The sequence below is a fragment of the Chroicocephalus ridibundus genome, chromosome 1, assembly GCF_963924245.1.
Source record: "Chroicocephalus ridibundus chromosome 1, bChrRid1.1, whole genome shotgun sequence".
Taxonomy (NCBI): Eukaryota; Metazoa; Chordata; class Aves; order Charadriiformes; family Laridae; genus Chroicocephalus; species Chroicocephalus ridibundus.
Genome location: NC_086284.1, coordinates 203544364 through 203561120, shown reverse-complemented (window position 1 = coordinate 203561120; position 16757 = coordinate 203544364). Strand labels below are relative to the sequence as shown.

The following is a 16757-nucleotide window of genomic DNA, read 5'->3' as shown; positions in this document are numbered from 1 at the left end:
TTTATAATGAAGTTCAGAGTGTGCATTGTATCATTGACTAGATTTGGGAAAGAGCTCTTCAAACCGTATGAGGCTAATAAAGTAATTTCCATAATTGGAAATGCAAAACATTTACCAGCCATTTGGTATTTCTCTCCCACTGACAGGCAGAGAGACTGGGTATGGATTTGTTAGAGGATGCACAGTGCTCTTGCTCTTCACTGTTGATACAGATCTGTTGTATGAGAAAAACCATACCCTTTCATTTTGCAATATTATGAAAGCAGCAGGGTTTTAAAAAAATTACCAGTTTCCAAAGATTTAATCCATGGGAATAAGCACAGCATGTGCTATGTGAGTTTCCCACCCTGCTCCGATAATGTCTTTCTGTCTCTACTTTTTGGAAGGGACTTCCCTCCACAATCTGTGTCAAGGTATTAATTAAACAAAGATACCAATGAGGAGTAACTACACAAAGTGTATCTGCAGGATTCTCTTCAATAACATTTTACATTGCTTTGCCACCTTTCCCAAATGGTTAGAAAGCAGAAGTGTTAGGCTATGGTAACTGACTGCCAGTTATTGTTATCTTCACTGAAGATTGCCTGCTAAGGCCCCGTGGGCTTCCTTTGTTGTTTTGTTGGGTTTTTTTTTAAAGAAAAAAATGCTGAATGTCCACAGTTCCATCTGAACTGGAATGCCAAAAGGAAATCAATCAGCTTGTGATTTTCCCGTAGCTTAGGAAGGGGTCTGAGAAGTATTAGCTGAATTCCAGCTCTGGTTTACATATGTTCCTGCTGTTATTATCAGAAGAGTACGAGTTACCAGAAATGTTACCACAGATACAGTTTACGAGTAAAGAGCTTTTAAACACAAAATATATTTATATACTTATGCACACTTGGAATAGAGCTATCAAAACGGATTTGTTAGAAATGAAAGACTAGGAAGTGCGATCTGCAAAGGTAATTCATCAATAAAACAGAAGTTCTGCAGCTGAGATTTTACACAAAGGAGTTCTAGAATTAGAAATACACATTTAACGTTCATATTAAAACAAGGGCTACCTCCTGTCTTGTGTAACTGCAGATCAAATAACACAGTTCATGATCATCTCGCAGCATCATGTGAAGACCACGAAAGGAATATTCTGTCATTAGTTTGCTTTCCTATTCCTACCTGGGGGGAATGCAGTATGTGCAGCTTACCTCCTGGAAGCATTCATGGTGCCTTGGCAATTGAGTTCCCAATGCGTCAGATTTCTTCTTGCAGAGAAGAAAAAAAGCCTTTTTTATCCTCTTGATTCCTTACACAAAAAAAGGAAAATCTGCACTCAGTACCAACAAAATGAATCTTTCTTTCAAGCCCACCAACTTGACCAGCGTTAATCTGGGAGTGCTTGATATGTGTCAATCAAAGTTCTCAAATTACTGGTTCTCTGAAGCTGATTTTGACATAGTTCTTCAAGAAATTCCCTGGAACAGCTCACAAGGCAAGTAATGAGTAATCCCAACGACTGGCTTCTTTTAGCTGCTGGGATCCCGCCTTATAAACAGTAGCTCGCTGCTAAAGTGTTGCCAAATTCATAGCGACACAAGTAATGCACAGATGGAGGCTGCTGGTGATGAATAATGCAGGATGAGCTGTAACTTAGAACTACTTCTATTAGATCACAGGCTATTTTGGGGTAAAACTTAGTTCCTTTCTCCAACTGTACTTTGGTTTAACTTGCCTGGAGTGAAATTTCAAGCCATCATCACTTAGATGCGCTCTAATATTCAAACATTTTTATGAAAAAGTAGGTGCCTTCTTTAATAATCTGTTGACTTTCATAACACGATCATATTCACTAAGTGGTATATCAGCCCAAAAGAAAACATTTCGACATCGCTCTCTACAACTGCCTGAAAGGAGCTTGTTGAGAGGTGGGGGTCGGTCTCTTCTCCCAGGTAACAGGCGATAGGACAAGAGGAAACGGCTTCAAGTTGCGCCAGGGGAGGTTTAGACTGGATATTAGGAAAAATTTTTACACTGAAAGGGTTATCAAGCATTGGAACAGGCTGCCCAGGGAAGTGGCTGAGTCACCATCCCTGGAGGTATTTAAAAGATGGGTAGACACAGTGCTTAGAGATATGGTTTAGGGATGGTTTTTGTCAGAGTTAGGTTGATGGTTGGACTAGATGATCTGAAAGGTCCCTTCCAGCCTAGGCGATTCTATGATTTAGGGTTAGTAACAAAGTCATATACATCCCATTCTTCCCTGACCACCTGGAGCCATTAATTAACAAGCGGCTACACCAATGCAGAAGTTCTCCCAGAAGTTATGCGTTGCCAGTTATCTGCTTAATGAAGGCTTCAGTATAATAAATCCAATGGTCCAGTAGCTATTTGAAGGGCTCGTGAATAAACACATTTAAATTTGTAGTTTGGAAAAACAGGCCAAAGCCCTTCTTTCCCAAAACAAAATGTGAACGCCTTCTTGCATCATCTTTAAACTGTAATAAAAGCAAAACCCAAACCAAAAACCTCGTTACTCATTTAACTGTCACTTTAAGCTTATTGTCACATATAATTGCTGTCAAGACAAATCTGTAGTTCTGGTGCATTTCTAAAGGCTTTTGCCTTTCCTTCACATAGCATTTATGTTTTTATAGAAATACATTGGTTCCTTTAGTTTTAGTAAAACAATTACAAATTTTCAAATACGTCTTGAGATACCAGTCACACTCCAGAAAACGAAGGCTGAGGTTTTTTTAACTCATACATTCAGCTGTCTTTAAACTCTTTTCCATAATTAACATTTATAAATAGAGCTCTCTTAATTTCATCAACACTGTGACTGTTTAACGGTAAGGGAAGATGCACGAGGAGACTGGTACCTCAGTGTGCCTTTCAACAGAGGCGCGGGTGCTGTTTACTCCTAACGGCCATTCCAGTAAAACCAGTAACCGGCAAGGAGGTAAACAATCCCTTTGAAGGCTCTTGGGTGCCATGTTTAGGCACACCCACGCAAACGCGTTAGAAACTGACCAAGGCCAGGCCAGGCCAGGCCGTGCACCCTCACCGACAGCCGTTGGGGAGCGCTGGCCGACTACAAGTCCCAGAATGCTCCGAGGGGAAGGGGGCGTCCGTTATCATTCGAACTTGCCAATGAGAGCGCGCGCGGCGCGTCACGTGAGCAGGAGGCCGATTTCAAACGTCAGGGCGGCATCGCTGCGCTGCTTTGTGCTCGGTGGCCCAGCGGCGGTGAGCGGTGCGGTGGGTACCGGCTCGGGGTCTCGGCGGTGCGGTGGGTACCGGCTCGGGGTCTCGGCGGTGCGGTGTCCGGAGCCTACCCCTGAGGCCTGGCTGTAGAGGGGCCGTTGCGGTCGGGGGAGCGGGGGGCGAGGAGGGTCGAGCCCGCCTGGCTTGGGGCGGCGGTATGGCGGCCCGGGCGGCTCCTCACCCGGCTCCGTGTGCGTTCTGAGCGGCTCCGCGCACGCCGGAGAGCTGCTCCTCCCCCGGGGGTGCGTGTGAGGGGTCCCCTCGGCTCCGGTGGGCTCTGCTGGGCTGCCCCTGAGGGACGGGTCCGGGCCGGTCCGTGCTCGGCGTTAACCCCTTGGGGCAGGCCGCGCCGCAGGAGGCGCTCTGCCGGTAGGTCTCCTGGCCAACCTCTCGGCAAAGCCTCAGCGGGTTGTGTTAAGGCAGGGGCTGAGTCTGCGTTGGCTCACAGGAAAATTGTATTTGGTGGGTTCCTGCGCACAAGCGAAAGGCGCCGTCTTAAGCACAGCACGCGTTTTCTCTGTGGGGCAGAGATGCGCAAAGTCTCGGTTATGCCAGTCTCGAATTAGTGGTGTGAAAGGTTTTTTTTTAGTCTGTGGGTTGGCAGTGTGCTGCTGCAACTGTCCAGTCGTGTTGCCCATCGCAGCTGTATTCATATAAGGAGTTTAGTTCCTGAACACAGATTTTTGCGTTAAGGAATTTCAGAAATATTAGGCATCACTGCTGTATTTGAAGGCTTTTTATGGAGGTTGCAATGCTTTACTTTTACGTAGTCTCAGATAATTTCATTCAAGAGAGGATGGTGAGATGTGTGACATCCCATAAACCACGTTTGTGTGGTTGTCCCTAAGCATAACATATAAGAGCCTTCAAAGTGAATGTTTACCTCCTTGCTAATTTGTCAGCATCATAAAATTCTGTGACCTTATTGTTGTTGGTTTTTTTCTTTTTTTAACCTACTGTATAGCTAATTCTGTATTTTACAGAGACTATGGAGCAAGGAAAAGAAATGGCAGCACATTGCTCAAGTCATGTGACTGAAAAAAACCTGGGTATTTGCATGAGCAATGGTAGGTGGAGAACGTGTTGGGATATTTACCTGGTGTACCCCTTATTAAGTGAAGACCATTCAGATCAATAGTCCTCCTGTACCTGCTTTATATCTTGTTCTGTGTGCTTGTTTCCTTGCATGTGCTGCTGTTGCCAGTCTCAGATTTACAAGCCTCAAGGGCTTGTGGAGTGCTGCTGCTAGAGCATGTGTAATAGTGACGTGATGTCATCAAGCTCTCTTCTATATATCTAATATGAGCTCCTCCCTTTTCCTTATCTGTCTGCTGCGGATTCAATTACTACTTAGTGTATGTATTGGCTAACAGGACTCAGTGTCTTCTGTTACTGTCCTGTGGTGGTCTGAAGTGGAGAAGAAGTGACTGATAGGACAATTACATTGTCATGTAGCTCTGGATTATATATTCTCACTGTTCTTGACTGGAGGCTGCTGGTACCCTTTCCCACAGTCAGATCCCATGTTCCTATCATGGATGATTAGAAATTAGCATTGAGATCTTTCATGATATTTTGGCATCTGTCACAATTATGATCATAATCACAGCTGTATCTTCAGCTTCTTTGACCTAAAATATATTTTTAGTTTAATTACTTAAACTTGTTTGCTAAAACTTACTTTGCCATTTGACATCAGCTTCACCAAATTGTCAAAGCACAATGCAATCATTTTTATTGGAAATCCCCACACTGACAAAATCCTTGGTGCTATGGTTTCAGATGTTCCTCTTCTGACTGATGAAAAGTTTGATTTTGACCTTTCACTCTCTCCAGCAAGGTAAGTGAAGGGTCTACAGGTAAATATACCTTTAAAATGGACACATGTAAGGTGTTGGGCTGACTGACTTTTCTTTGTAGTGGAAATGAAGATGAAGTTTTTATTGGACCTTTGGGACACAAAGAAAAATGTATTGCTGTCAGCATTGAAGAAAAAAGAATTCCTGAAAAAAAGCATGTGCCTGTTTGTGATGATAAACTCATGTGGAGCCCACTTACAGAAGAGAAATTTGTGGAAATTTTCAAAGAAGCTCATTTGTTAGCACTGCAAATGGAGACTGTAAGCAAGAATGAACAGACTAAAATAAGCCAATTGGAAGAACAGGAAAATAAGATTATAGAACAATTTGTGGAGGACTCAAAGTCAAAATTGAACATACTGAGAAACCAAAATACAGAGAAAAGTCCCAGGTCTGTTAAAAGGGAGACATACTGTGTGCAGGATCACCCGGCATGTCAGCTGCCACCTTGCTTTCAGAAGGAATCAGATAAACCTTTGTCAGGTGACAAGACACATGTTCTTCATACTTCTCCAAACAGAAACCCTCTTAAAATTCATGCATCTCCTATGAAAATTGCCAGTTCATCTCTGACACAAGAACAGAAAACTAAGGAAAGAAATACAGAGGCAACTGGCAAACTGCCAATGGCAAAACCTTCATCTACTCTTGGAAAAAGCAATTTGTTGACTATTGAAAAGGTAAAGACAGCTTTTGTGAAACAATGTTTTCTTTAAACATGGCCTTTATGTGTGTTAGGAATGTCTAAGCTGTCTACAGGCTTTTATTTTTAAAAGTGGACTTTAATCTTCTGATGTTTCTCTACTTCATAAGATCCTTAGGCAGGAAACATTATATATAAAAAAAGATAAGTCAGGGCAGATATTATGGTATGGCAGCCAACTAGTTTATCTATTATGACAATGTAGAGCATCTGCTGGCAAATTTCTTTTCTAGTGTCTTGAGTTTTGTGAATAGCATCATCCCTGGCTTCCATTTAAACACTGTTTTGTTGCTGGTAAAATAACTGCACTGTTCTTAGTGACTCAATGTGCAAAAATGGCTTTGTTTACTATTAACCCTTGTTGATAGAGGTTTTGATAGCACAGGAAAACCTCTTAGCTCTAATTCTGTCCACAACGTGTCTCCAACATGAAAAGCACTGATTAATGGATGTGGCTATGTGACCAACTGAAAATGTGTTCTAGGACAGCAAGGAAACAGTTGTGTTAGTGTGTGTGTGTGAACCCCAGTCTCTAGACAGAATATGTTCTGGACTTCATTGCTCTACTCATTATGGCTTAGGCTCCAGTATGTACTGCAGATTTTACTAAAAATTATATTGGCTTCTTGAGAAAATAGCAGACCCTTTATAGTATAAATATATTCTTGATTTTGGGTGCTGTAAGAAAAGGCACAGTTTCAATGCTTTATCCTGCCAAATTGTATCCCATTGTCTAAACAGATGGTTTGTATGATGCAGTCAACTATTGTAATGTCTCATCTTTTAGAAAGCTAGAGTAAAGCAGAAGAATATGGATTAAATAGAGATCTCAGTTGTAAGGAACAGTTGTTACGGTATGTAGGTGAACATGATTATAGGAAACCTATGGTGATGAATTGTTGCAGAACTGTCCTTGGGTTGATGTCCAATGTCTGGATTCAAGCATGTTCTAGTACTTAGCAAATAGACTCACTAGACTAACTTTAAACTATATTAGCCTAAAGACTAAGGACTTGAGTGGGTTCAAAGGTTTCTTCATTGACTGTCTTGGTTTCTTTAGAAAATCAATTTATGTAAAAGTGGTTTTCTAGTGGTTTCTAGAAACACTTTAAAAATGTTGCATTGAAATTTGCAGCCCAAACTAGGAAAACATACTAGTATTTCTACAAAAAGAGACTTGAGCAGCGTGGGATCATCTGAAGATCTAATTTCTGATAAATCTAGTGTTGCTTCAGATGTCTTTGAGTCTTCGTTCAGTGGCAGTTCCTCTGTGCAAGACAAAAAAGCGCTTCCTCCACCAAGTAAGGTAATGGCAAGCATGTGATGTTCCATAAAAAGAAAAAACTGAATATAATTTACTTTCTATTTTAAAGCTATATTGTTGTGCATAATGGTTTTAAGGAAGAGTAATTGCTCTCTGTACTCTCTTCTGTAATTGCCATTCTCGAATGTGTGGTTTTTAGTCTATAACACAATGAACATACTTAAAAGCAACTATAAATGTGTTTGATTAACAAGCATTTTCTTAGTTTTTTTAAAGCAGTAGCTGCAGGTAAGTGATCAGCAATTTTCTGTAAGAAACAAAGTTTTTGATGTGTGTAACTATACCATATGAAAAGGTTGCCATAACTTGTATGAAGGTAGAATACCTACAGCTGTCAGGAGTTGTTTTGAAGCTTTAGACACCTGCTTCAGTACTGCATGCCACTTCACTGAATCACAGAATGGTTGATGTTGGAAGGGACCTCTTGAGGTTGTCCAGTCCAACCTCCTGCTCAAATAGGATCACCTAGAGTCAGTTGCCCAGGACCATGTCCAGATGGCTTTTGAATATCTCCAAGGATGAAGACTCAACCACCTCTCCAGGCAACCTGTGCCAGTGCTTGGTGACTCTCACAGTAAAAAAAAAAAAAGTCTTTCCTGATGTTCAGAGGCAGAACCTTCTGTGTTTTAAGTCTGTGCCTGTTGCCTCTGGCCCTTTCACTGGGCACCACTGAACACTATTCTTTCAGATATTTGTATATATTGATAAGAACCTACTTGAGCCTTCTCTTCTCTAGGCTGAACAGTCCCAGCTCTCTAAACCTTTCCTGAGATGGGAGATGCTCTGGTCCCTTACTTGTCTTAGTGGCCCTTTGCTGGACTCTTTCCAGTAGCTCCAAATCACTTTCATACTGGGGAGTCTGGAACTGGACACAGATCTTGAGGTGTGGCCTCCCTAGTGCTGAGCAGAGGGGAATGATCACCTCCCTCGACCTGCTGTGGCAACACTCCTCCTAAGGCAGCCCAGGATGCTGTTAGCATCCTTTGCTGCAAGGGCATATTGCATAAGTTGAACTTATCCATCAGCACTCCCGAGGGCCTCCTCTGCAAAGCTGCTTTGCAGCTGGTTGGTGCCCAGCATATACTGGTGCCTGGGGTTACTCCTTTTATTTAATCCCTTTAAGTCCATACTCAAGTTTGTAGCAGGAATAAAAATAACAGTCCACCTCCTAGATTTGATGTTCCAGTTCTGTATAATAACCCAGATATAATTAACTGCTTCTAAGAAAATTTACATTTTAAATTGTAATCTGAGGAAGGAGCTTCTCTAAAATTGACAAATAAAAAGCTATAGAAACAGGAAAAACTATGGCAAAATAATTTGGTTTGGTTTTTTTTGCTTTTGAATAAACTGTTTTCTCTGATTCAGCCTGCCTTAAAGAAGATAACACATCTGAAACTTCCTGGTGTTGCCAGTGGTCTCACAAGAAAGACTATTTCATCTTCTTTGTCATCAGTTTCCAGCATGAACTCAAGCCTGAATTCAAGTTTACCCATTTCTCCCATAGGAAAAAATGGTAATCACTACAGACTTGTGCCACAAATGAATTATGAAGTAGCTAAGCATGTCTTGGGCTGCGGGTTTGGGTATGTTTTAATGGTGTTCAGTACATACAAGCAGTAAGAAATATTTTGAATGGGGAATAAAATTTTGTAGGCTATCCCAATAAATCCCTGTGGACTAAAGATAAATCTTAGACTTCTGTCACTTGTAAAAATATATTCAGGTAAGCCTGATGCTTACATGTGCGAGGGTCTGACACAGCTAGAAAGTAAGTAATGCCTCGGGAAACCTATTCTTTTAGTATGTGATCTTCTCTATTATAGCCATGTATGTGAGCTCCTGAATGCTGGAAGCTTGTCTAACTTGAATTTAAAAAAAAAACAACCAAACAACACCAGAACAACTGAAATATGGAAGGAAGGTGGAAGGCCTAGTTCTGAGTTTCTGTAAGCCTAATGAAAGGATGAGTTTTACTCAATCAGATTTAAAATAAATAAAAAAAAAAAACCCTCTTGGGAAATAGCTGAATGCAACTGAGATGCTTCTACTATAGTAAGAACATCAATTTGACCCCTCCAGTAAGCCTCAAAGGATCAGGAAAATAGCCTCCTAAAAATACTGATAGATGTAAGCACCACAGTTCTTGATAGATCTATCAAGATACCAAGTTACTGCAAATTTTTATTTTTGTACTTTGTTTCTGGATGGATAATAATATATCAGTAAAAGTTAAAGCTTAATAAGAATTATTTTATATGATAGAAGTGTCTTGACTAGACTCATCCTCTTAATTAAAGTAATGTACATACTAAAAGTAAGAACCATACAGGAAAAGCACTTGTGGGGTAGTTCAGCCCATGGTGTTAATCTGTGTAAGTTGAACTACTACTTTGAATGCCTGCTTAAGGGAACAGAGCCAACTATGCTGTGAGAAAAATGTTGAAAGCGTAACATTAATCTGCAAACTGTTTTGGCATTCCCTGAAGAATTTTGGCATTCCTTGAAGAATATTCTTTGACTTGATTGTAGTAATTCAGGAGTTTGGTGAGGAGACTTTCTAAAACAGACAAAACTGCTGGAGAATTCAGGGAGTAACTTTTCAGTAGCTGTATGTGTTCTCCTTAAACTTGAGTTGTTTGAACATAAATGCTGTAAACTCCTGGGTTTTATTTCCTGTGTAATTATTCTGCTTAGTCAAAAACTTAGCACTAAGCGATGATTCAGAAGTATAACTTAACTTTCTGTTTCAGGAAAAACAAGCATGTCTTCAAAAGCTAGTGTGAGTGGTTCCAAGCTTTCGTCTAGTACAAACAGGCTCTCCCTTGTCAGACCTACCAGAGTGTCATCTCTGCAGGCTGCCAATGCTGAGAAATCCAGGAAGCAAGCAAGATCAGCTAGTACTCCCAAAATATCTAGTGCTTTAAGCTTGGATAAATCTTCAGCTTCTGCAACCTCATCTGAGACTGTAGGCAGTGGAATTCAGAGGCTGAGCTCTGTTCCAAATCTGCAGAAGCTGTGTCAGCAGAGTAAAGATGGAAGTGCAACAAAAGAAAGCCTGTGTCCGAAGCCCAGGGGTAGAGTTTTGTCCATTCCTACCAGTCAAACTCAGGCTCCGGTGAAGACTGGAGGTAAGCACGTACTTTGCATGACCTGTCTTCTAGCTTGGCTACTAAAAGCAAATGTTACCTTGAATGCTTGTTATTTGATTCATTATGCTTCTGTCCAGCCTCTTGGAAAGAATTAGTATTTTAACTGAAAGGTATCTGTTTTAAAAAAAAAAAAAAAAGAATGTGTATAGCAATTAACAAAACTTTTCTCTTTAGATACACCATCAAACAAATCAGCACTGAAAGCAACACCATCTCTTGGATTAACATTTTGTGGCACACTTGGAAGGTATGGCTTAACCGAAAACTGAATGTACGGAGGTATACTACTTAAAATGCAACATGTTTGGGTGTTGCAACAGTCTTTAAAACTTTTAAACTTCATTATCTGGTCCCTTGAGACCAGGTTAGCTGTGTTAATGCCTATTGGAACTCGTTCAAAACAAACAAAAGTCTCAAACCCTAAACTAAACTGTCCCCCACTCTCTTAAGAAGATGTCTGTCTTTGTGGTTCTAAATAGACTAGAGTCATTCATGAAAGAATTCTTATGAAGTAAAGCCCTTATTATGCTGTGATTATCACCTTTATCATGAGTAATGTTCCCATACTGACCAAGGGGAAACTGATTCCTATTGTTCGGTAGAACAGTTTGAATAAAACTGTTTCTAGAAGCTTTTGGCTAATGCGTGTTCCTTTTCTAGTGCCATGGCAGTCAGCACTCCTGTGAAATCTTCAGAAGATGGGATCTCTCAGAATTCTTGTTTTCCTGAGAGGTCTGTTTTTGTGACTCCTGCCAGTCTGAAACGGTCTGGCTTACCAACACCTGCTCGTCGTATCTCAGGATTTCCAGCAGTGACTCCTAAAACTGCACCGAGAATGGCATGTTCTCCACATACTGCATCTGTTTGCCAAAGTTTCAGCTTTTCTACCAAAAAGACTCTTACAGCTTGGTAAGACAGAAATCTCCATATATGAAATAAGTATTGTAGGGAAACTGCCTCTAAATTAATTTTAATTATGACTTTCAGGTTTCAAGGGCCTCTGCTAAATGTTAGAATAAAGCACTTGAGCATAGATGCTGTATAGGCCTAATAAAGACTTATGTCTTGTGACTAGTAAAATACTATAAGCCTTACTGAAATGAGTCAATATCTAGCATTAAAAATTATAATCTCTAATAGGAAGTTATTTGTATTTCTTGAGCTAGTGGATGACTTCAGACTTGTATCTGATGCTCTGACTGAAAACATTCGGCATTGATGTTATTTTGCTATTGCCTTCTGAAAGGAAGTAGTTTGTTAAAATACATATTACTCTTAACTTTGTTTTATACTGTTGGCAATGGTTCTGTTAAAATTACACTTTGTTAAAGCATCAGTCAAAAAGACAAGGATTTAGTTGATTGAACTTTAGTCTCTGAGCAGGTTTACCTATGTTTCACCTGAAATAATTGCTTGCAGAATGGGGGAATCGTACACTGTTGTTAATTATGTTTGTTTTCTGTGAAAATAACAATGCCGCCTTCATAATATCAGCCCAGTATCTTCTCACGAGGGCCACATATATGTATGCAAGCTTGCTTCATGGTTGGTCGAGACGAGCACTATTAAAGCAGGAATGATTCATGGCTAGAAGATACTTCCTATATGTCATGTCACTTAGGCTAAATGTCTGAAGTAGTCTTTTCTCTCAAGGAAACAATTACTCTCTCTATAAAGACTTTATCATACTAATCAGATTAAACCCCTGGTCCTCCAGCTCACGTCAGTACTTCCTCTCAGCAGGGACTGAGGTGGTTTGCTCAGTGATATGCACTATCAGTTCTTGTTTGCTAGTTATTTCTTCAAAATCTAAAAAAAAAAATAAAATCCCATGTGTGAAGTTGAGGCTGCATGTATATGTCAATTTAAGATTAAATTTTTCATCATTCTGAAGTCATTTGTTTGTTTTTTGGCATGGGCAGGCTATAAATTTATTGCAGCATAAAATAACCTGTCTTTTGCAGGATGAAAATATGGGAAGCCTTTTGGCCATTAAAACTTGCGGTAAAAAAAGGAGAAAATGAGGTTAGGGCGCTAGCTTGCTGTATTTTAGTAGTCCATGCTGATTAAAGAACTCAGTTATTGCCAATGTTTTTTTCTCTAGTTCTAAACAGACAAAAGAGAGTAAGACACAGACATCTTCTTCAGAAGATGATGTATCTCCTCCACCTGTGCTCCCTCTTGCACTTAACTTCTCACCAGAAAAAAATGATACAGAAGTAGTAGACAATGAATTAAAGGAGGCTGAAGTACAAAATCAGATGGCTGAAGAGAAAAAAACTGAGGTAAGAAATGATAATATGTTTTTCTACAGAATTACTAAGTAAACTGCTTGAAAATAAATAATTTCAAGCTGAGGGATAAGTGGGAAAACCACTTCAGTACACACGAATTTAAAATGGATTAACTCTAAGCATGTGCGCCCTCTAGTGCCTATTTTTAACACTGAATATCTGTTCAGTGTTTCCACTAAGTTTGTTCCCATCTCAAAGCTAAATGGTCAAATACTTGCAAATTTCATGTGAAACTTACACTTCTGGATAAATGCTGTGAAATCCTTGTGGATTTGATTAGAAAAGCAATGTCACAGGGCATTTCCTATTGCAGCTATAAAGCCCTTTTGAAAAAAGTAAGAAATAAAAAAGGCATTGCTGTAGCTAAATTCAGTCACCTAACAGCAGTGCAAAACTGCACAAAATGAGTGAGGATTAAACCCCAAAGCCCATGTAGCAGTGAACTTAGCTAAGTGACATGTACTTAGTCCAAGGAACACTTTTTCCCTCTCTCAAGAATCTACTGGCTTCACGTTGGAAGCTGGCACTCTGCAGGCGTTAAGGAGAAAGGAGTGAACTGGTAGTTCTGAAATATTAACCTGTCAAAGTGGCTATGGATTTACAAATATTCAGGTGTAGAATAATCTGTAGATTAATTACTTGATGGGTACTTTCCTTGTTAGCTTATTGATGATGTGACGTATCTGTTATAGAATTGCTTAGCGTGTGTATAGAACTCTTTCAAGAGAAAACTTGTTTTATGCCCCAAGGAGCTCTTTTTGCTTAGTCTCACTGCATTTTCCCTAGTTGCGATGCTAGCCATTGGCAGAGCAAGAGCTGAGGCTTTTACACTGTGCACAAACAATCCTGCATGAAAAATACCCAACCTGTAAATAAAGCCTGTCCTGTGATTATTACAGCTGTACAAGCTACATTGACTGCCTAAATGTTTGTGAAGGAAGCATGGAGAACAGAGGGGAAAACCCAAGCTGTGTGTGTTTGTTTTTTTTTTTTTTTTTAAGGCCATACTGGTAGATATTGGAATAGACAGATCTCTCCCTTGCACTTTGGAATGTGAAAGTAGACCTCTGATTGACCTTTCCAATACTCCCGAAGTGAGTAAGGTTACTCCTCTAAAGCCTACAATCTCAGGGCATGTAAAGGTAAGTTATATTTGAGTCCTCTGGTGCAAACATGCTAGCAGAAAAATGTCAACTGGCTGCATATACTTGTCTGCAGAGCAGCTCCACAATACTGTAAGAATTACTTAATATTAGCTGAATATGTTCAATCTGATGCTATATACTTAGGTGTTCTTAAGTAAAGAGACTAGGTATTTAAAAACAAACAATGTGCTCCAAACTAGAGCTCGGTGAGCAATCTGCAAATAAGAAAAGGAGGAGGATGGAGAAAGAACTAAATGCTTAAAGCACTTCTTAAAGAATGAAACTTTTCTGAAGCAGGGAGTGGATGCTGTCTTCAGTAGACCGGGCATGCTGACTCGTTTTCCTTTTCTTGCAAATTTTTAGTTCTTGGCAGCAGCAGCTCATTTGCAGCAAAAAAGCAAGCCACTCTCTCCTGTTTAACTCCTGATCCCCTCCTTAGGTGAAAGATGTACATTGGCATCTACTCTAAATTTGACAAGCATTTCTGGGCAACTGTTTTGGGTTTTTTTGTACACTAGTGGCTTGAAGGTAGGTATTTAGACATTGGCAGATGAATGGTGGTAACTATGAGGATGTAGCCTTTGACATCAGATGTCATTGGGATCAATTTAATATTAGGTCCTTCAAAGTATCTCAAAAGAGGATCATAGAAGGTCTGACTTCTGTGGGCATGTTCAGAAGTGCTCTGCCCTGCCTGGATGACAGTGTCAGTTGAATACATGTAGTCAAACTTAGAAAAGCCTTTTAGGCTTTTAAGGTGAGTACAGGCAATAACCATTTTGTGAGAAGCTCGTTCTTGACTAAGAATGAGCTAGATGTTTAAAAATCTGAACTTAAAAGCTTGAATGCGGTGCTTGTATATATCTTCTGAATACTAATAGGAATCCTAAACAAAAAAAAAAGTACTTGAAGACTAAACGTTAATAGAAATTATAGCTGCTAGTAGTTATGTACCACAGCTGACTACTCTTGTTTTTCTTTCAGCTAATTGATTTGAGTTCACCTCTTATCATTCTGAGTCCTGATGTAAACAAAGAAAATCTGGATTCCCCTCTACTCAAGTTCTGAGCTTAAGTTGAAATGAAGGATTCTTGGCATCTGTGTTCTTTAGAGTCTTTAGGTGTTACTCTTCACTCATACAGTTTTTTTGAAGCTGGCTACAGACTATCTGAACTGAATTAACACAATAGAATTCTAACAGTCTTGATATAGACAAACATATTTGGTTATGTTTAATGGTTTTGTTCCTGAATGTGCTGCAATGGAGGTACTTAAGCTGTGTTGCTCTAAGACAAAAAGGGGGTAGCTTTGTATTGGAAGCCTTGTCTCTATTTTCTACAAGTTGTCCTTTGATTCCTTATTCCCCATGTGCAATGAAGATTTAATTTAAAATAAAAGTTGTTTACCAAACTTTTGTACAAAATAGTAACCTTTTATTACAGGCTTTGGTTATCCTATTTTAGTGTTTCACTAGCAAATGTTAAGCTGTAGGTAAAGCTAGGGGACTTTGGGGTGGCTTTTCATACAGAAGTGTAGCAAGTTTGAAAATAAATATTTTACTATTGACTGAAAGTGGACTACACTAACAGTGACAGCTGAATTTGTGTGATTCAAAGGAGAAGGCAACAGCTTGTTACTGTCAGATGGTTTGGTCTTGACATTTGAAGGTTACAATTGAACTTTCTTACTCTCAAATAATAGAGAAATGTTTTCTTAACCAAATTTGCCACACTTGAATAATACATAGAGATTTTAAATACAGGGAGGTGAATGGAAATGAAAATGCCCACAGTAGTAGCCCATAAATGTTGAAGCAACAAGCCTCTCTTGAAGACTAAAGACTTCTGCTGTGTATGTACTAGCTTAATGTATTTACGAAAGTTTATCAAGAAACGGGTTTTCAGCTGTTTGTATTAACTCAAAAAGTGGTGGAAGTTGGAGGCTGCAAGTGTTTAAGTGGGAAGAAATGTTCAGGTGAGTTTGTCAGACATTTTGAGGCTGAACAAGGCTGCTGCCTTGGCTTTATCTGAAGGCACTTGCCTACCTCTCAGCACAGCTGCCTTTTCTGTGGTTACTGCAGTGCCAGGGTGTTCTGAATGGAGGCCTTTGGCCAGACTGTGAAGACTCTTCTGAGGCAGAGGAACCAACCATGTTACCTGGTCCTGTCAAATATGAACTATAAAAATGTGGAATTTGTATGACTTCTTTGCTTGTTCCTGCTTTCATTCTGTGAAAAGGAAGAGGTCTTCTTCAACTGAAGCATTTACAAAAACTAAACAAGCACATCATAAATGCAAGTGCTCATACTACTTCTTACTGTTTAATATCTTCATGAATGACATAGATGGTGGCATTGAGTGCACCCTCAGCAAGTTTGTGGATGACACCAAGCTGAGGTGGTGCAGTTGATGCCTGAGGGACAGGATGTCGGCCAGAGGGCCCTGGACAGGCATGAGGTTCAACAAGGCCAAGTGCAGGATCCTGCACCCGGATCAGGGGAACCCCCTGCTATCAATACAGGCTGGGGCATGAAGTGATTGAGAGCAGCCCTGCTGAGAAGGCCTTGGGGCTGCTGGTGGATGAAAAGCTGGACATGAGCCGACAATGTGCACTTACAGTCCAGAAGGCCAACTGTATCCTGGGCTGTATCAAAAGAAGTGCAGCCAGCAGGCCAATGGAGGTGATTCTGCCCCTCTACTCTGCTCAGGTGAGACCCCACCTGGAGTACTGTGCCCAGTTCTGGAGCCCTCAGCACAGGAAAGCCATGGACCTGTTGGAGGGGGTCTAGAGGAGGGCCGCAAAAATGATGGAACACCTCTCCTGTGAGGACAGGCTGAGAGAGTTGGTGGTGTTCAGCCTGGAGAGGAGAAGGCTCCAGGGAGACCTTGTTGTGGCCTTTCAGTACCTGAACGGGGCCTACAGGAAAGATGAGGAGGGTAGTGATAGGACAAGGGCTAGCGGCTTCAAACTAGAAGAGGGTAGATTTAGATTAGACTTAAGGAAGAAATGTTTTACGCTGGGGGTGGTGAAACACTGG

At 40.4% G+C, this 16757-nt stretch overlaps 1 protein-coding gene across 1 annotated transcript; it reads left to right on the top strand.

Moving 5' to 3' along the window:
• Positions 1-3169: 3169 nt before the first annotated feature.
• Positions 3170-15080, top strand: GTSE1 (G2 and S-phase expressed 1). Its single transcript, XM_063324318.1, has 12 exons — positions 3170-3237; positions 4227-4310; positions 5026-5083; positions 5164-5782; positions 6941-7111; positions 8498-8645; positions 9883-10260; positions 10456-10528; positions 10942-11190; positions 12386-12566; positions 13577-13717; positions 14705-15080. Exons 2-12 carry the CDS (start codon positions 4232-4234, stop codon positions 14786-14788), a joined length of 2181 nt encoding a protein of 726 aa, XP_063180388.1. The 5' UTR covers positions 3170-3237; positions 4227-4231; the 3' UTR covers positions 14789-15080.
• The last annotated feature ends 1677 nt before the right edge of the window (positions 15081-16757 follow it).

Coding starts and splice junctions, on each gene's coding strand:
- GTSE1 (XM_063324318.1), top strand. CDS start 4,232: ATGGAGCAAGGAAAAGAAATGGCAGCACATTGCTCAAGTCATGTGACT. Junction 10,529..10,941: donor TTTTGTGGCACACTTGGAAG/GTATGGCTTAAC, acceptor TTCCTTTTCTAG/TGCCATGGCAGTCAGCACTC. Junction 12,567..13,576: donor CTGAAGAGAAAAAAACTGAG/GTAAGAAATGAT, acceptor TTTTTTTTTAAG/GCCATACTGGTAGATATTGG.